The sequence below is a fragment of the Protopterus annectens genome, chromosome 2.part1 (assembly GCF_019279795.1).
Source record: "Protopterus annectens isolate FY-2018-M chromosome 2.part1, PAN1.0, whole genome shotgun sequence".
NCBI lineage: Eukaryota > Metazoa > Chordata > Ceratodontiformes > Protopteridae > Protopterus > Protopterus annectens.
The window spans coordinates 1,695,360,470-1,695,381,279 of record NC_056729.1 but is presented as its reverse complement, the minus strand read 5'-3'; the positions used below and the strand labels follow the sequence as shown (position 1 = coordinate 1,695,381,279).

Here is a 20,810-nt window from a genome sequence, read left to right as displayed (position 1 = left end):
GGCAGACCAGGGAAAAGTGTCATCGGAGCAGAACTCTGTATACATTATATGCTACCCTACCATGTACATCATCTCCACAGTGATAACTATTTGCCTGAACTACTTGCACGGTTTACTTCTAATACCAAAGAGACTGGCAAAAGTTTTGTATAGGGCACACCCTGCTTGCTAGAGTTCTCCAGTCAGACTTAGTCTTTTACAAGTATTCTTTGTTGCAAAATCAGGTGGCAATGGAAAGATTCTAACCACCCTCAAACAAGTAAATGTTGGCATTTAATGGAACAAATCTACCAGGAGGAAATGCAGCTGGCTCTTCATACACAGACTGTAGTTAAAGCCACCATGAAAAGGTTTGATATGAGAATGTTAAAGAATAATTTATTAGTGATTGTATTACCAATTATCTGTTGTCTATAGATACTATTGAAAGGATAGCCTTACGCTTATGTACAACATATATATGGATTTTCACATTTAAGCACATGCAGCCTGTCATTCATATGAAACCCAGTTTTATACAAACTTAATATTGGGCCAGATATTTTATATTCCTGATTTGCTATTATTCACAGATGCATGAGCATTACATTTATAGTTGTGCGACTTCCCAGCAGTTTTTTAGAACTACATTAATTTACTGTTTACAGTTGTGTCATGTGCATATGCATGAAAATGTGCACTTATGGTTGAGTATATGTAGTGGTTTTAATCACGGTTGTCTGCGAGTCAGCGTACGTGGAGACATATCAATACTTGACTATCAGCTGTTTAACTTTAAAAATTTTAAATAGCTTTCAACCACATATCGCGCGATTCATCTAAGCGTTTTAGTTTACAGTAAACAACTGCAGTAAAGTGGTTATTTTAAATACTACTACTAACGTGCATTTCCAAAACTTTGATGCATTTGTCTCTGCTTCTTTGATTCGTTTCTGCAAAAACTTAAAATATGTGAAAAATAAATTCAAGTGTACCGAGTACAACATAGATACAAAATCCTATCTTACGCGTCTGTCAAGCTTTATCAACTAGTATAGCTAACCTGCATGTAACTTTCCTCGCTCTTCCATGAACGATCTTAAAACAAGGAGTCTCCCCCACAAAGTTTCGAAACTCCACTCGCACAACACATCTGAACTTTTTGAGTCTTACTTTTACATCAAAACATTACTTTTGCATACAATTTAGAACTGTAAGTTAGTTCCGAATCTGTAACCATGACTTGTCAAATAACTAAAAAACTCATTGATATTCTACAGTGGTTCTGCTACCCTAATCATTTTTAAATTGAGAACACACACACACATATATATATATATATATATATATATATATATATATATATATATATATATACACACACACACACAACATATGCTACGGATATGCAGACCTTATTCCCAGACTTTTAAGCTATGCCTCAATTTTCAGAGCACAGTGCATTAAACATGTTGCAGAAAACTAGAAAGTATTTATTTTTACAATATATACTTATAAGAAAGGAGGAAGCGAGTTCTAATGAAAGAAGTATAAAAAATATCAAACACATAAAACGAACAAATGCAAGGATCTACAAACGATCAGGGATCTTTCACATCTTTTGATTTGAGGGTGTGTAAAGACACTCACCAACTAAAGACTCGTAAATTAGTTTCCCACGAGTTTACTAAAGTAGTCCAGGATATAGGAACAATAAACCAAAAGTTACTCCTAAAGAGTCGACCTCTAATTTCGTTGCGCTAGTGCAACCTCAGTATTATTCCCTGTAGCACTCCTTTATAGCTGTAGTTCTGAGACAATGTTAATTTAAATCGATTGTGTTTAGACAGCTTGATAGATTAACTTGCTCTGAATAAAATAATACTGAGTTCGCGCATCTTCTACACATCTATAAGGTTTGTTGTTCTTTTGTTTGGCTATTATAAATTACAGACAGTGGAGAAGATTGCAGAGTGTTGAATGTTTTTTTCATATTTATTTTCGGCAAAATTCGCCAGTTTTAGGCGAGATTAAGAGGGACAGAGCTAACATTCGACTCAAAATTGGGGACTTTTGAAAGGTATGTAGCGAAACTGTACGTACATAAACTGCTAATATTTGTTATAGCATGACTCGTTCTGATAGTTTCGTCTTATGACAGCCGTAATGCTTTTTTTTTTTTTTTAATTGAACGCCATTCTAGTCCGGCAATAGTATTAGCTGGATTGCTTCTTGACCTCTGATTTTCATAAGTATAATTCCATACATTTCTGTTTAGGGAATATTTGCCCATCAATTTTGTTAGTATACTGGCATGAGGGGAGTCTGTACAGACTGTAGTGCCACTTTTTAGTGTAGAAGACGGAAGGTATCGCTGTATATGTGGACTGAAGTCACAAATTGGTGAAAATTGGATGTACTTGGTGTTACAGGTTCTTACTGTACTAAGCTTATGGCCACGTGAATCCATTAGGAAGCTCTGCTGAGCGTAGCCGCATCGCCAAATCATACTTCTCAACCTCTTGGGGACAGGAACTCTGGACAAAACCTAAAATAATAGGGGGACAAAGGTCCAAAATAGGGACAATTTTAAATATTCATCTTATAACTTAGAATAACAAGTTTTGCATTGGCATGCACTTTTTGAAGGGTATGAAGTCAGAAACTCGGAGGTCTGTCATTATTTACTGGCTTCATTTTTCAGTGGTTTACAAGAAAGCCACACAATTTATGAGGAGCAGACCAAAAACAATAGTCAAAAATCTGGACATTATTTGAAAATGTGGGCAGTTGAGAGGTATGCACTCAATACTGGTTTCTCTATCTCCACATATCCTTAGTGAAAATGTGTGTGGTCATACATGCAGTTAACTATATTGGTTTTAAATGTTACTAGGGAAGTACTCTGCTTGATTATAAAAATTATAGCGTCTCTTGGATTTGGTTTACTGTTATGTAAGACTGGCAGATCACAAATAACTGTACGATGAATGGTAGTTTTGAAATCCGTACAAGCTATCTTTCAACTGTTCTGAACTTTGCAGAATGCCCAGATTTTTCCCTATATGTGTTGTGTATTTCTGGTTTGTCCCTCATAAAATGTGAGGTTTTCTGGCAAGTTGAGGATTGCAATCACAATAGGCAATAAATAATGGCAATCATTTGCATTTCAGACTCTATATATCTTTCAGAAAATGCATGCTAATGTAAAACCTGTTATGGCAACTTTATTAGTTAAGAGGAGCAATATTCAAAATCTGACCCTATTTCCAGGCATTGTTGTCCCAATATTTTTGGCAATGTCCCTAATTCTAGCAATAAGATGTTGAGAGGTATTTTGTATTTACTTTATTAATGTCTGTAGTAGAGATTGATAGGTCTTATGTGGTGGTACTGTGGTATAGTGATGCTAAAATAATACTATTACCCAGGAAAGAGAACCGCTTCCTTGGTTAATGACAATTTTGGCATTTGTTACTCTATGTTGGTCTTTGGGAATTTTGCATCCTTTTAGGAGCATCCATTTTCCCTGGCAGTTTAGTAGTAAAAGTACAACATCCTGCATATTAGTTTTTAAGAACGTGAATTTTTATGTAAAAGGTCATGTTCAGTTATTGAAATGTACTTTGGACACCTGAAATTTGGCAGACTTTTAAAGAATAATTATGTCTGCCCTTGGCATTTCAGCTGTACCAGGTATTCTTAGGATTTATGCAGTTCTTTTTCTAATCCAACAAGCTACGGAGCCCATGAAAATCATTTACCAGTTTTCATTTGCAGCATGTTGTAACATACTTTGACAGTGCAGTGCTGTTTGTCATATTTTGCGTAGTATGCTCTGTATGTGATTAGAGTACAGTTTTTCTTTGTGTTAAGTGTATGATTTGTTTTGAACTTGTCTATTGGGTAGAACAAATAGGCAGTCTATGTTGTTTGTGCTGTTCCAGATTTTGCCTTATCTGCTACCTGTTTTATACTTATCTAGACTCTAGTTTATTGTGTAAGCGTATCATTTAATTATATTGTAGTAGTAATAGTACATGCTAGCAGTGTTTTATAAAAAATAAAACTTGCAAAAAAGTGATAACTTGGGCAGCTTGCTGACCCAATGGTAAGAGCTCTGACTTGCAGGTCTGGGATTCAGTTCTGAATTCCTGTCACAGTCTGTGCTGAGTTTGCTTGTTCTCTTTTTGTATGCAAGGGGTTTCACCAGGCACTGTGATTTTCTTCTGCTTCCCAAAAAGTGCTTGTTGAATTCACAAAATTTTCAGTAGATTTAATTGTCTGTTTACAATTGCTAACCAGGTAAGCCTACAGGGCACTACTGTCCCTTTTCAGTCAAGTGACTTGCTCAGAATCCCATAGTAAGCAAATGAGGAGGAAGGACTCGAACCCTGTACCCTTGACTATAGGGTGCAGCGCACAAGCTTTTAAATCAGATTAATTCTATAGTATATGTTTCCAAATTGGAATTATTTGCTGTTTAATTTTTATGCAATTGTAAATAATAAGTAGAGATTGAATGCATAAGTTTGCTACTGAAAATGGTCCATGGATCAGCCCAATTACCTAGTTAACAAATATGAAGTAAATATAAATTCTTATGCAAACTGTTGAATCAGTTTAATCTTGTAGTACAGGTCTGTAGATCAGAACTGTTTGCTCTATTCATGCATAAGCTGTTAAATCTGTTTATTCCTCAAGCACAGATCTCTAAGTTAGAAGTGTTTTATGCCTAAACTTAGGCCGTCTTAAATCACTTTTAGATAAAGAAAGAAAGAAAGTAGACAAGTGTGATTAGTAGTTCTAAAGGCACACTGTTAAATGTGTACACTACAATGCTTAAAATACACAAAGGCTACATATCAGGCTCTAGTATTCACATGTGCTTCTTGCAAACCAAGTTAAGGAATGGATGTTGTGTATATTTGTTTAAAGGCCTACTTTTGCTAGGAAGCAGCCATAACCCTGATTTCTGCTGGTGGGGGTGGCAGGGAAGTGTTATTGTAATGTTTCCCCCTGCAGAGATGGAAGAAATAGTTGAGTTTGATCATCAGAGCTTGTCCTATGGCTTTTAAAGCCCTGTTCGGATTTTCTTTTCACGTCATGGCTTATGTAGTTGATTAGGTGAATAGCCTGAGGCAGAGTCCGGCAGAGACCTCAACACCCTTATTTACCCTTTCTGTCTGAATAGGGGGGATGGGGGGCGCTGAATTAGAATTTGGTTGGGAGTAAGAGAGTTGGGCCCATATCAGTGTCGACCAGTTTCCTGTTGTGGATAGGACCAGAGTTAGAAAGGGCCCCATTTGGTACAGTTATGTAGTTTGTAACAGAAGTAGTAGAAGGTGCATACATTCATTGAAGGATGCAAAACGGTGTTTCTGGTGAGTTGAACAGCTGGTGTCAGTGGGGTATAGTCATGGAATCCACTGAGCAAAAATGTTTAACTAAATATAGAAAAATGCATTGGGCTGTGTTTGTAATCTTTTTAAGCAGGTTTGTTTTTTTTAGCTCTGTTTTTGTACATATCCGTACAGATGGCTTCAAGAGGAAAAACTGAAACTAGCAAATTAAAACAGAATTTGGAGGAGCAGTTAGACAGATTGATGCAGCAGCTGCAGGACCTGGAGGAATGTCGGTAAGTATGCTTTTTCCAGCTTTTTTTTTTTTGTCCTGTAAGCATCAGCAGCAGTAGAGGAATATGAACAGCAAGGAGATATTGTACACAGCCAGATGTTTCGCATTAATACACGCATTGCACACGTGAATATGCCATCACTGAAAATATTTACTAGCAAGGTGCACAGTGGAGCATGCTTTGTGAAAGTGGACCTTGAATGTCCTGTACAAGTTATGCATCTGCAACACATCCAGACAAATGGCTCATTCTGTATGTCTGTGATATTTGTACAGGCTTTCAGTAGCAGTTGACAGGGGGTTTTCATTTGTGTATAAGGAAGTTTTACACTTGCTTTGATGCCTGGAAGATCAGAAAACTAGAGCCTAGTCTCGTATCCGGTACTTGGATTCATATGGCAGTACTGGCACTTTACAGTGGCATTAGGGGGTCTTTCACTACTGAAGCACAGTCCTTCGTATAAGGCATTAAACTAAGGCCCAAACTGCCACATTTGGTGGTAACATAAGTGGATGTAAAATATGCCATAATACTTAACTGTAAAGAAACAGAAGGGATTTTTATTTGTAACATAACATTATAAAATCATGTACATTTCTTTTCAACCAAGAAATGTTTTATATAATGCAGTCTATTTTCAAATACTGTTCAATATTTTATACATTCCAAGTGTTGTTTATATAACCACAAAATTCAGTTTTCATTAGTTTTTAGATGATACAAATAATTTTTTTTTTTTTCGAAAACCTGGTCCCACCAGAATAAAAACAAAACCCTCAAAGCTGATGTCTTACTGCAACTAACTAGCAGTTTCTACCCTAACCTTCTGCTGTAGGACAGTATGGAAAAAATGCAGTCTTTCACCAAAGATCCTTGTACCTTATATATGCCTTAACAGGTAGCCTCTGAGTTGGCCTAAAAAAAAAGTACTGTTTACTACATTGTGTTTTCTACCATTTGCCTTTAGCTATTGTACCAATCTTCCATTAAAAGGTATCTAGAACTCATAGTAAGCTTTCTTAGAGAAATTCTAACTTGCATTTTTGCATCTCCTTAACTGAGTTCCCTTCTGTCCCCAACTTAATCCAGCAACATTCCCCTATTTGTTTTTCCCTTTTATCACCTGTATCATTCTACTTATAGCTTAAAAAAATCTGAAAGTGTGCCGTCATTCTGCAGACAGTGCAGAAAAAGTCAGAATGGACTTAAAATGTCAGTAACATGGCCAACCATCCATTATCTACATCACCATACAAAATGTTTTGTTTTTGTAGGCTTAAGATGACATCTCCCAAATAACCCCAAACCAAATGACCATGATTTTTATACATGTACCTGTCACAGAATATACCTCTGTTCCATTAGTGGCCATTCTCAGTGTAAAGGTTTTTGTCATGAAAATTTCTTTTGAATGCCATATTAAGCAGTTACCATAAGTCACACACATATTTCCCTTCTCCATCTTTCATGCCCCTGTTGCTTCTGAAAGGGCAGACATTTAGACATGAGCAGCATCTTTTGTCAGCTCTATTAACCATTGTTTTCCCCTTCCAAATCACTTGTTATGAGCATTGATATGGAGAATGGAGCTCCTCCTGTTCAACTTTTCCAGCAATTCATTCACAGTAACTATCTTCAACCATTAATATTGTGATCTGTGTAAGTCAGCACAGATTGAATACTAACAGTCCCCCAGACGCGTCACCTACACCAGGTATCCCACAACCTAAATAACATCAAATGAACCAAATGGCAGATGTCTTGAAGGATGTCCCTGCCTGATACTGACATTCATTTTGCAAATCTATAAAAAACAACCATTCATAATTGGAGTAATATAAAACTGTGCATATTTTTTGCAGCAATGCATAAACATATCCTATTGCCAACAATAAAAATGTCTTCAGTAATGCACTGTGTTCTATAGTATAAAATTACTTTCCAGACTCGATATTAACTAAGTATCCTTCCCTGTATCAGACCTTCAGTTTCTCATACCCACAATGGCATAACACTAGCATCTTTCTTTTCCCCAGTCCCAAATTCCTTCCTCAAAACATTTAGTAGTCTTTCCAAACAGTTCTGGCTAAAATTTGATACGCTATTCCCCAACAAGGAGATAAACCTCACGTTATGTAGTAATCTACAATCCCCCCTTGTTCTGATATTGTATTCCCCCTTAATATAATTCATTCTTCCCTATCATTCTGTGTGACAGTCAATTGGAGCTAAAACAGAATTTTTGTGTTTTCACTCAGGTTTGGTGATTCCTTTATTATGCGTTTTCAAAGCATCATCCGATTCTGCAGTATAAATTCTAGAAACATCCCTCGCTTTTGCAGGTTAAAAAAATTCTGACAAATGACTCAAAATATGTTCTTCAGATATCCATTCACCAAATCTAACCTTTGATCTGTTTCTACAATCTGCTGATCATATTCATCAAGTTGAATGCCCATGTATTGCTGGCCCCTCTTCTTCTTTTCACATAATGAAGGACTCACTACATCTATCTTAATTTCTTCTACAAACTAGCTTTAACTTTAAGCTATCTGTTTGATAACAATTGGCTACCCAACACATCTTCATATTCTGACTTGGATGTGCATTTTCCACATGCTGTGCCTCCTTACAAGCATAATTTTGTTTTCTTACTGTTCAAAGTGTTTGCTAACATTATCTTATTTTTTTTCCTTATAAAGCCACCCACTGATCTGCCTGAATTTCACAAAAAATATCTCATTCCTACTTGATCTGACTACAGCTAATCAAAATGCACCACACACTTCTCACAAAACGTAAAAACATACTGCACATATTCCCCTTCCCAAACCTTCTGTTTCTTCCCACTGTTCCTCACAAAAGTCACTAAGGCCTTATCTGAAAAACATCCTCAACAATGAGTAGAACACTTTTTAGTGTGTGTGTATGTAGTATGTGTGTGTATATGTGTGTGTGTGTGTGTGTGTGTGTATAATATATATATATATATATATATATATATATATATATATATGAAGAAATATAAAAAAATAAAAAATCAGTTTCATCATCTAACTCCTCCCTATAGTAGGCCTTTTTTCCCTCATCAATCAAAGCCATATTTCTTTAAGTCATCAGTTGCCAAGGTGGTCCACCATCCTTATTTTGTCAAGATTTCCTTACTTATTTACTACAGGTAGAACTCCTTGCAGTCTTGTGATGCAAACTATTCCTTCTATATTTGCCTGATATTTCAAACACCTCATATCCATTACTTCCATCTACTGGAGCATGTAGATCAACTGTACAAAACAACAAATATCATTTCCAGTCTACAATCCACATACAATAACCTTCCTTCCATCTCCAAAATGTTACAGCCTTAAACTTTGTATTCTTCACTAATATTATCATCCTCGACTATTCTTCAAAACCAAAATAAAGTACCATTTACCTCTCTCCGCTATCTGCAAACTGTTCTTTTCTGGTTAAAAAAGTATATTGTGAAGGGTAAGTAGTGTTAAAATCCCATTTCTTAAGTAAATCTGTAGTAAGAATATATCTTTCATTTGCCATTAAACTACTAGCATTTAAAGAGAGAAGTTTAATTGTTTGCTATTTTCCTTAACTGTCATTTTAATTCTGTTTTTAATGTGTTCCCTGTCATTTATTTCATCCTTCCCAGAATCTTTCTGTTCACTGTACCTTTAGGAGCATGGGAATAATACGATGGAATTGATCGTGGGGAACCATAAGATCCATAGCCATATACACCTTTAAGTGTACCAACTTTAAAGTTTTTCCCACCATTGTCAAATAATTAATAGTACTTTCAGTTTATTTGCTGAAAACCTGAGGACATAGGCAAAAACAGCAAGGGACAAAGACCAAACAAATTGGGGACAGCTTTTAAATATTACTCTGTCTGAGAGTTAATACAACTGTAAGTTTCGCATCAACATATATTTTCTAAAGATTAAGACGTATGAAACTCTGACTGGTACTTGGCTGATGGTAAACATCAGTGACTTTAAAGAAAATCAAAAATTTTGCAAGTTAAAGGGCAAAAATGTGAGACAAGTTGGAAGAGTTGAGAGTATATTTTTCACCCATTTATCTCCTGTCTACATGCAAACAGATCTTTGTAACACAACGTTATTGGTGTTTTATTTACTGATCACCTTCTCATTCTATTCTGCCTCAGAATTTCCCATGGATGTTCTATTTCTGTCTGACCTTTCCTCAGCCCAACAATTTGTCCAGACCACACTGGACCATCTACATCAGTTACAAACTCATAAGACTTTTTAGTGTGACAGACCAGAAGTGGCCAGAATCTGTATACCTCAAACATTTCATCTTGCATTCTCAACTGAAATTCAGTCATGTCTTGTCTTATAACAGCTGCATAACATTTCACTTGCTAAGCTGGCCCCAATATCAGACTATCCTTGTTCAGCCTTTAACAGTAACAATATTACTGAAGTGGCATAAATTATAAATAGTGTAGAACTCTACAAACGGGTCCTATTTTTAGCCCTTACTTGATACTTCTCCAAAAATTTTAACAAAAATAAAAACTGGAACAGTCTCCAAACAGCGGTAAAACACTAAGAAATAATACTTTAAACCACTGTTAAACCAGAAGACTAGCCGTAAAGTAACTATTTAGCATTAATATAACTTTATTTCATGCTTCAGTCAATAGCAATAGACTTATTCAGAAATAAATTGCACAAAAAATACATAAGCTTAAATACTATGAAATAAAATCACGTTAACCAGTCACATTAAACATACAATTAAAAACTCGTCCAATGTTAATTGTCACTTTATTTAACCCTTTAACTTCTAAACTCCTATAACCAACGTACGGTCTTTCAGAAAACATTTCATATTTATGGTGTCATTTGCCTCTAATCTTAGTTGCCATTCAGTTTCTCTTTGTTCCACCTGATTTTTTTTAATTTCCTTCCCTTAAATCATAAGGTATGGGTTTCCACATGCAAAGAGAAACTTCTTATAATTATTGCACCTAATGGTATGTTTATATAGGGCGTTATTTTCATTCTTTGTTGTAATGTCATAAAGATGTTCTTTATCCTAGTCCCCATTCCTGTATAGTAACTTGGACAGATTGAACCCAAAGGGTATACTATCCCTTTAGTCTGGCAAGTATATCTTCCAGGTATTTCTGTAGTGTACTGTAAATGTTCTAACATCACGTAGGGCCCTTCATATGTAAACCTACAAGCAGTACAAGTATTGCACTTTAAAAGTGCCTTTGTTTTTGCTGGTATGTGGGGCTTCTACTTTAGTGTGGTCATGTTGTAACATTTGTTTAATGTTGCCATTCTTCTTTATGAACAAAAAAAGGCTGTTAACCTAGGATGTCCGTTAGGTCTGTATTCCCTTTTGTAATCTTCCAGTTATTAGTACTGGCATCAGAAACGTAATGCCATAGAAATGTCTGTAAATGGATATATCTAGCCCAAAGTTGTTTCCTCTGTAGAATTCCCCTTGTCTTTCAGCTGAAACCCTTTAACTAAGATGGGATTCAAATTGTTCTTATATCTTGGAAATAATTTCCTGAGCATTTTATTTTAACACATCTACTCTATAGCCTCAAGGCAGTAATGACGTTTACCTCTTCCATAAAGTCATTGTCTTCACTTGTCATCCTAAAGGCGGTTATAAATTGGCCTCTGGGGATGTTATTTTTTTATATAGTTAGGATGATTACTTCTGTAGTGAAGATAACTGTTGGAAAAGGTACTCTTACAATGGATTTTACTTATAAATTTATTATTACTGGTGTCCCAATGTAAATGTACATCTAAAATCTTGTCTTTCACCTCTTAACACAAATTTTAAGAAATTATAACTGTTATTAATACTAGCCAAGATGTGATTGTTGTTACTGAGTTGTGGTGGATCTTTGCTATAATAAAAAATAAATCGACAAAACAGCCAATAAAAAAAAAAAAAACTATGTTTTTAGCAAAATTTAGTTTACTCAGAATTTCTCTTTCCCACCAGCCTACTACTAAGCTAGCAAAGGCTGGAGCTACTGAGGACCCCATAGCTACCCTCCTTAGTTGCTTATAGTATCTGTGATTTAAACAGAAAAAAGTTATTCTCTAGTACTATTTCTAGGAGGGAGCAGTATAATTCCACAAGAGAAGCAAAATCACAAATCACTGCAAAGCCATACAAGAAGGCGTCGGACAAAGGATTTTAGCACTTTCGTTCGATTTATTCAACAACGAACTTCCTCAAAAAATAAATCTCTTAAAGATCACCCTTTTTAAACTAAACATTGCAAATCACATGAGTGTACTCCAGTGAAATGACACTTAGATTTATTTATCCAGTGTGTGCTCTTAAAGCAGTATACATTCCATTTTTTAACAAGCTTCATGTAAAATCGTGTGTGTGTGTGTGTGTGTGTGTGTGTGTGTGTGTGTGTGTGTGTGTGTGTGTGTATATTAAACATACACATTTAATTTCTGCATTTGTAAAAAGCAGAAGCATTTCAAATTGATGGTTTCACTGAAACATTTTAAATTGATGGTTTCTTTGAGACCAGGAGGGTGATCAGCATTAAATATGATTTGCCATCTACTCTCCTTACATTCCAACAGAGTCTTAAAGTCAACACAAAATATGTCTGGAACTACTTTCTCAAGTCTCTCTCTGTCGTACTAATGCATTTGTCATGCCGTACGGCAGTAAAAAATAGGGATATGACAAATGTATTAGTACGACATACTGTGACATGAGAATTTTAAGAAATTTTCTTTTTTTGTACTTGAGAGAGTAGTTCAGGCATATTTTGTGGTGATTTTAAGACTGTTGGAATGTAAGGAGAGAGTAGATGACAAATCTTATTTGATGCTGATCACCCTCCTGGTCTCAATGAAGCCACCAATTTAAAATGTTTTTTAAAAATGCAGACATTTTAAGATGTGTATGTTTGCAAATTACTAATATATACGTGTGTGTGTGTGTGTGTGTGTGTGTGTGTGTGTGTGTGTGTGTGTATATATATATATATATATATATATATATATATATATATATATATATATATATATATATATATATATATATATATATATATATATATATATATATATATGTGTATATGTATGTGTATATATATATATATATATATATATATATGTATATGTATGTGTATATATATATATATATATATATATATATATATATATATGTATATGTACACACATATATAGATATATATATATTATATGTGTATGTATGTGTGTGTATATGTGTATATATATATATATATATATATATATATATATATATATATATATATATATATATATATATAGATATATATATATTATATATACACATAACACACGTGTACATACATTTTTACATGAAGCTTGTTTAAAAATGGCTTGTATATTGCTTTAAGAGCACAGTTAGATTTGTTTGTCATGTGATTTGCAGTTTTTAGTTTAAAAAGGTTTTTTTTTTTTTTTTTTTTTTTTTTTGGGGGGGGGGGGGATTTATTTTCTGAGGAAGTTTGTTGTTGAATAAATTGAACGAAAGTGGTAAAATCCTTTGTCCGGCTCCTTCTAGTGTGGCTTTGCAGTGATTTGTGGTTTTACCCCGTTTCTTGCGTGTTTACAGTTGGAGTTTGTTCAACAAGAGAAGTATCTATATCTGTATACTTTATTTATATATAATCTAATACATTCAATACCTTCTTGTTGTGGTATTGAGGTAAAGAGAGACACCATATCTAAGGTTAACATGTATCAACTGCCTTCCTCAAATCTGTACACATCCTGAAAGGACTTTATGCAGTTCAAAAAGTCCCAAGAATGTCTGATGTAAAATGGTAAAGCCAGAACTATAGGATTTAATATACACTCTAGAAACAGTGAGATTTCCTCTGTACTGCTATGTGGTGCAGACACTATCGGTCTAAATGGTGTTTTTTTTTTTTTTTTGCATCTTTAATTTTTGGTATTCCAAACCGAATTCCTATTTTAGGATATTCAACCAACATAAAACTGTATAATTCAAAATCTATTAATCCATTCATAAGGCAGTCATACAAACAATGCTGTATATACTTAAAGCTGTCATGCACTTATTGTACAGTCACTTCCAAGTATTCTTCACTGTTGTCTTAAAACATTTTTTTCAAAGACAGTTTTCTATGTTTATACATTCATGACTACCAACTACCCCCCTTTGTCTGCTTTCATGAATCTCATCTGTTTCAAGTTACTAAATTCATGCAAAGCTTTCTTTTCTTCCGCAGTCATGTTAAAGAAAGGTTTCACTTTTTTACAGTTTAACATTAACCTATTATCTCTTTCACAGAAATCTTCAAATGTGTGGTGTAGCATAGGGTTGTAAGTAGAAGGTTTTCTGGACCCATGACTAACATCTTTCAGAATATAATTTAAATTAAGCTTACAAGTAAAATAGTTCAGCTGTAAAAGATCCTTGGTAAGATTTTCTCTATGACCAGGGATAACCATTTATCCCAATTTCTAATACCTTTTTATGACCGTCATTTAATTAAAAGTCAGATAAATTATAAAGTTTCGGCAGGGAACTCTGTGTTGAAATAGGTAACATTTCTTCCCCCTGCCTTTCCCCTTGTTGCAAATGGTTGTTTTTTTTTCTCTTCTTGTTCTTCCAAAGTTTTTTGAATAGAGTCTTGTTCTTTAGCCTCCTGGGGCCTGCTAGGTGAAAGTAATGGGAGTTCAGGAAAATCATCAGAAGAAGAGAAGAGAGCTTCTTGTGTAGTTCCCTCTCTATTTATCAGCATTGTTCTGTTGATGACATCATAATCATGCTGCTGTTCCTGGCCTTTTCGTAAAGGGGTAACTTCTCTAGGGTTCTTAACAGTGTTGATTGTAAAGTTACTTTTACTGATAAATTGACTGTAAGCAGTGTTGGACTCATAAGTAGCAATATCACTGTCTAACTTTTTTGTTTCCTTTTAATGTCACAATTCTTTCATAATGATGAAGTGAAAGAAGTAGACTGTTGTAGTCCATTTCCATCTGTCTAGGTAGCTGCTTGTTTTATTCTGCATCAGTATTTGGCTCTTTTTCAACTGCTCCAACACTGTATTGTTTTTAATAAGCAAGTTAAGAAAATCGCTGTCTGCCTTGTTGAAGAAATCAACCAGTTCCTGAGTAAGTGGGTTGCTCTGCTGTGTCCCATTAGGTATTTTTGCAAACGTTAAGCCTTTGAGAACAATCCCCAGCTTGATATAATGTTCATAGTATTTATTTTCAAGGGACACAGCATGGTATTTTTAAGATTGTTTAAGTTCAAACAATACATTTTTGGTATGATTTCTTAACAAGTGTTCGTCTGAATTCCTGTGAATGTTAGCAAAGGGATCATGATTATAATGTAAGACATATGTAACACCCTTAAAACATAAATTTGAATCCAAGCCCATGTATGTCTGACCCTGTGGCAGTACTTCTATTACAGTTTCTCTGTCTTCTGATGATTCACTGGACCCTTCGTAAACCCTCAGTTCTCAAACGACCAATGGATTGAGGGTTGCTATGAACCATAAGCCCCTTCAGGGTTTTTTCTAATCCAGCTATGTTGTAAAAACACATCTTTGAGGGTTATCTATTGGCTTTCAGGAGTTGGATGAATGGTTAAATTGAGTAGCTCGTCTTCTGGGTCACAAGCCATGAAGTAATCCAGCCCAAACCACAAACACAAAATAAAAACTGGAATAGTCTCCAAACAATTGTAAAACACACACAAATAATACTTAAAGCCACTTAAACCAGAAGACAAGCCTTAAAGCAACTCTCTAGCATTAATATAACGTTACTTCATGCTTTCGTCAATAGCAATAGATTTCTTCAGAAATAAATTACAGAAAAAATACATAAGCTTAAATACTTGACATAAAATCATGTTAACCAGTCACAATAAACATACAATTAAACATCCAATGTTTATTGCCACCTTATAATTTAAGGGAAGGAAATTGATAAAAATCAGGTGGAACAAATAAAAACTGCATGGCAAGTAAGATTAGAGGCAGACAAACCACAATGTTTAAATGACATCATAAATATTAAATGTTTTCTGAAGGACCGTAGGTTGGCTGTAGGAGTTTAGAAGTTAAAGGGTTAAATAAAGTGGCAATTAACATTGGATGTGTTTTTAATTGTATGTTTATTGTGCTTGGTTAACACTATTTTATTTCGAGTATTTAAGCTTATGTATTTTTTGTGTAATTTATTTCTGAAAAAGTCTATTGCTATTGACGAAAGTGTGAAATAGTTATATTAAAGCTAAAGAATTGTTTTAAGGCTTGTCTTCGGGTTTAACAGTAGTTTTAAGTATTTTATCCATATATTTTATCACAAAATACACTGCGCTACAAATATTTTCAAACTGATTTCATGTCTTTTGTGGTAACATTTCAGTTTTAAAGAAACCTGCACATGCTTTCTTTCTGTATAAACAAGTTCAAGGAATGCAAATGCAGTCTAAAACTTGGAGTATTTAATATTGTTTAGATTTCAGAAGCACAGTTCATATTTTGTAGTGGTATCAAAAGCAGTGTCATAATCACTGTTACAATCTGCTGAGGGTGAACCCTGGTGGAACAAAATTTCAGGCACACAAAAAAAAACAGCTTGGAGTTATAGCAGCAGTTCATATCTATCTTAAATAAATAACTTTTGTTCTGAAGCAGTCTCTGTTTCTGCAGGTGTTGCCGAAGTTCACTTGAATGCCTCTGCCATATAATAGACTGCTGTAATGGAAAAGGAAGCAGCTCATCATATGGACTGCTGTATGGAAAAGGAAGCAGCTCATCATATGGACTGCTGTATGGAAAAGGAAGCAGCTCATCATATGGACTGCTGTATGGAAAAGGAAGCAGCTCATCATACGGACTGCTGTAATGGAAAAGGAAGCAGCTCATCATATGGACTGCTGTATGGAAAAGGAAGCAGCTCATCATATGGACTGCTGTATGGAAAAGGAAGCAGCTCATCATATGGACTGCTGTATGGAAAAGGAAGCAGCTCATCATATGGACTGCTGTATGGAAAAGGAAGCAGCTCATCATATGGACTGCTGTATGGAAAAGGAAGCAGCTCATCATACGGACTGCTGTAATGGAAAAGGAAGCAGCTCATCATATGGACTGCTGTATGGAAAAGGAAGCAGCTCATCATATGGACTGCTATATGGAAAAGGCATATTTTTGGCTTGTGGATTGTATTTATTTATTGGCATTTGTTGGCCAGGAAAACCCACTGGGTTGGGAACCCAATTTTCAGCGAAGGCCCGGGGAGAAAAGCTCCAAAACAACAAGATAAAAAATACAAAAATGTCAGTTTCTAGAGTTGTGAAAGAAAGGAGAAGTAGAGAGAGTAAAAGAGTAAGGAGCTGCTAGTACAGAAGCCAGTACTGCTATTCAAGACGGTTTAGAGAAAAGGTTGCAGGGGCACTTACAATTTTTGAGGTAGTGTGTTTTAAGATTAGATTTTAAAAAATTTTTAGAGTCCAGCTCCGTGATCGATGTGGGCAGAGCATTTCATAATTTGGTGAGGGAGTAGGAATAAAGGCATTTTCCAGGTAGTTTGTTAGATTTGGTTATGCATTGAAGCAGTTTGCTAGTAGAGTATGTTTGAATAATAGTTTGTAGAGTAGGGCACTTCTCAGGGTTGTAAATTAATTGATGGGTGAGAGCTAGCTGGGTGAAGTTTAGGTATTGGGGAAATTTAAACCAGTTAAGTTCATTTATGGCTAGTCAGTGGTGTGTCCAATTGGGCAATTTAGAAGCAAATTTTACAGTTTTATAGTAGCATGACTGTAGTTTGTTCATAAATAAAATGTTTAGGTTAGTGAAAATTTGGCTACTGTAGAGGAGGGAAGGGAGTAGCATATTGTTAGCAAGTTTTAACCTAGTGGGCTTCTCCAAATACAGTTTGTCTATAAAGTTTTCCAAGCTTTAAGTGGGTGTTTTTAATAGTACTGAGAATGTGTTTGTCTATCATAATGCCTAGACGTTTAGCAGACTTTAGTTTTTCAGTTTGAGTATTGTTATGAGAAGCTATCTTGAAATCTCCAGCTGGTTCTTTACAGCTAAAGAGAAGGAGCTTGTTTTTTTTGGGGGGGAGGGGGGGGTTCAAAAGTAGTTGTGCATTATTCAGCCAGGATTCAATAGAAGTAAAGGCCTTTTGAGTGATGCTTTGGAGTTCTGTAAGGTTATTAGCAGAGGAGATGATAGTACTCTTGTCCAATACAATGACAATTCAACTGTGGCGGGAAGCAGTATGAAGGTTATTGATTTAAAATATTAAAAATGAGTCCATATATAGATCACTGGGGGACTCCTGTATTGTTGGGAAAGTATTCAGATTGCATATTGAGCCACTTAACAGATTGTTTCCTATTATTTAGATAGTTGGAGAACCATGTGAGGGTATCAGGAGAGCAACCAATGGATTGAAGTTGTAAAAGCTTTGGATATGAAACTGCATCAAAAGCCTTAGATCCAATAGACTAGACTAACTGAAATGGACAGGCTAGCATCAGGAGCTTTATTTACGGTATTGGTTAAAGAAAGTAATGCCGTGGTGCTGCTGTCTCTGGGGCAAAAGCCATGTTGTGTGTGGGCGAAGAGGTTACTGTTGGACAATGTTTTAGTAATTGTGTATGTACACATTTTTCTAAAATCTTAGGGGTGAAAGTATTGAGATGGGCCTGATAGTTGGTTAATTAATTTAGATTGCCACCTTTATGTAAAGGAGTTGTTATGGATTTTTCCAAAGTTGTGGAATATATGACTCGGAGATGGAGCAATTAATTAGAATGTTTATAGGATATGCTGTAACCTCAGTGGAGATTTTAAAATATTCTGATGGGAGGCCATCTGCGAAGGGGGAGTACGGCTTTAGTTTATTAAGTAGTTTTAGGATTAGGGAGGTGGGTACTGGTTTGATTGAAAAGTCTGGAGTCGAGGGGATGTCAGTATTTTCAACAGTGAGGGGAGAGAGAATGTTTGAATTAAACTGAGAGAGATTTGTGGTAGTAGCGGAGTCCCTAAAGGATGTTTTGGATGATATTAAGTGAGAGGTAAACATTTGTGCAATCTCAAGGGGTGCAATCTCAAGGGGGTCTTTATCAGGAGAAGGTGAAGGGTTATGCAGGGTTCCAGGGGTGAGGAGTGAAGAAACAGATTTCCAAAACTTTTTAGGGTTGTTTCTTTGGGAGGCGAATTGTGAAGCAAAGTAGTTTAATTTTTTTTAATTAACTTTTTAACATAATTTTAAAGTTGCGTGTAGTTGAGTTTATTATGGGGGCTCTTATTCTCTTGCTATTCCCTTCATGCTTGGTCTGTGGAAAGTTGTGTATGTTCAGTGGATTTACTTAGCCGTGGGCATGGTTATGTTTTACTCTTTTGGTATGGATAGGAGCTAGGCTGTTGAGTGCATCTAGGAAGATGATGTTGAAATTATCTAGAGGTAAAGTTTTTAATGGAGACCAGCTGTGTGCCTTAAGACTATTGACAAATAGGTTTCCATTGAAATTTGTGAAGTTTCTAGATTTATGAGTGGGCTTTGGCTAAATGGTTTTGGATTCTATGAGAGAAGGCAGGTGGGTGGTTAAGATATCTGGTAGGGTGCCTGTCTTAGAGAAATTTTCAGGATGTGAAACTAGGATCCAGTCTGAGGTTGTTTTGTTTTGGTTCTTTACAGTTCGTGTAGGGCCTGAAATGAGCTGACTATATCTGTGCAAATTTATGGTATTTGGTGGTGTTAGAGATAATCTCCTGCCAGTTTTATATTGGTGTCTACAGGGATGATTGTTTCATTGGTTATGTTATGATTTTGTCCAGGAAAGGAAATCTTCCATGACTGGAATGATTTGTCCAGGAGGAATATAGTGTGTGCCAATACACAGTTGTTTGTTTTTTATTAATGTGTAAGCATGCCAGTAGAACGTCTTAGTTGCCAAAGGTTGGAACAAGTTTGGGGAAAGGGTGTTACGTAAAGATTCTTGGTAGATTAATGCAACACCCCCACCTGTTTTATGAGGTCTGTCTTTTTTCTAAGAATATTAAAGCCCGAGGGAATAATTTCTATGTCAGTGATGTGTGGTTTTAGTCAGGTTTCAGTGATTGCAATAATATCGGGGGAAAGATGAGAAAGCCAGGCTTGAAATTCTGTAATTTTCCTGAAAATGCTACATATGTTAATGGTAGTAATGAATAGGTCCTGAGTCGCTGAAGGGTGAAAAGGAGAGTAGATATTGCTAGGCCCAGGGTTGGGGTGAATATCGCCAGATTGGGAGAGGAGAGAGAGGTTTATTAAAATAATTTAATGTTGCAGATATTGTAAGTGGGGTTTATGTGGGGCAAATTAGTATTTTTTTTAGGTTTAATATTAACAGGAAAGAGTTTCAATTTTGTTAGATTATTGTAGACAAATAGAGAAGATGAGATGTTTGCTGGTAATTCTATGTGATGGTGTGGATAGGGTGGGAGAGTATTCATAAGGTAAATGTAGACTGTGCTAGAAAGTAAGATGAGTAAGAAGGTGGTGAGGGTAGTTGGAACACTAAAAGGTCGTAAGGAGAACATGATTAGTAAGGTGCGGAAATACAATAGTATAATATATGGGAATGAAGTTGTAGAGATTAAGGAAGTAGAGAGACCAAAAGCAATAGAAAAGTCAGTGTGGCAACCAATAACAGTAGTTGCAGATAATTGTGTGAAAGGTCAATAAGTATGGCTACTGGTTGATTGGAGGGAAGGGTAGGAGCTAAAAGGATTATAAATTTAGTGAAAGGGGGTGGGTGGGAATGGGGGTAGGATAGGGGAGCAGAGTGAGCCCAGAGCAGGTTGCGGCCACGCTGAGATGGATGTTTTAACTTGGATAAACTTTTGCCTTACTTTATTGCAAAAAGTACAAAGATAATTTAAGTAAATGAGGACAAAAATACAAAAGGGCTAATTAAAAGTAAATGAGCAGTGTAAAACAGCAGGGTACAGGCTGTGTAACAAGAGAGAGCCTTTCTATTTTGCGCTGACCTTTAGTAATGGAGAGTTGAAATAGCAGATGAAAAACACACCAGTGAGGGTCTACAACAGAGGAAACGGGTCGCTACTGCTAAAATTAATACCCAAGAAAAGAAGTTATATGGGGTCAGA

At 35.6% G+C, this 20,810-nt stretch overlaps 2 protein-coding genes across 7 annotated transcripts in view; one reads left to right on the top strand and one right to left on the bottom strand.

Moving 5' to 3' along the window:
• Nucleotides 1-1,721, bottom strand: part of NMNAT1 (nicotinamide nucleotide adenylyltransferase 1) — an 842,176-nt gene extending 840,455 nt beyond the window's left edge. The window contains exon 1 of one of the 3 annotated variants that reach the window (XM_044063136.1): nucleotides 1,630-1,721. The gene's annotated coding sequence lies outside the window, so the exon portion shown is untranslated. The remainder of the gene's footprint in view (nucleotides 1-1,629) is intronic. The other 2 variants (XM_044063132.1, XM_044063139.1) reach the window with 2 other exon arrangements.
• Nucleotides 1,722-1,751: 30 nt separating this feature from the next.
• The window catches only part of LZIC (leucine zipper and CTNNBIP1 domain containing), a 288,552-nt gene continuing 269,493 nt past the window's right edge, over nucleotides 1,752-20,810 (top strand). Inside the window, exons 1-2 of one of the 4 annotated variants that reach the window (XM_044063141.1) lie at nucleotides 1,752-1,895; nucleotides 5,517-5,617. In XM_044063141.1, the coding sequence (XP_043919076.1) occupies nucleotides 5,517-5,617 (101 nt within the window). In that variant the 5' untranslated portion in view covers nucleotides 1,752-1,895. Of the gene's footprint in view, nucleotides 2,060-5,490; nucleotides 5,618-20,810 lie in introns of all 4 variants that reach the window. The other 3 variants (XM_044063143.1, XM_044063142.1, XM_044063140.1) reach the window with 3 other exon arrangements.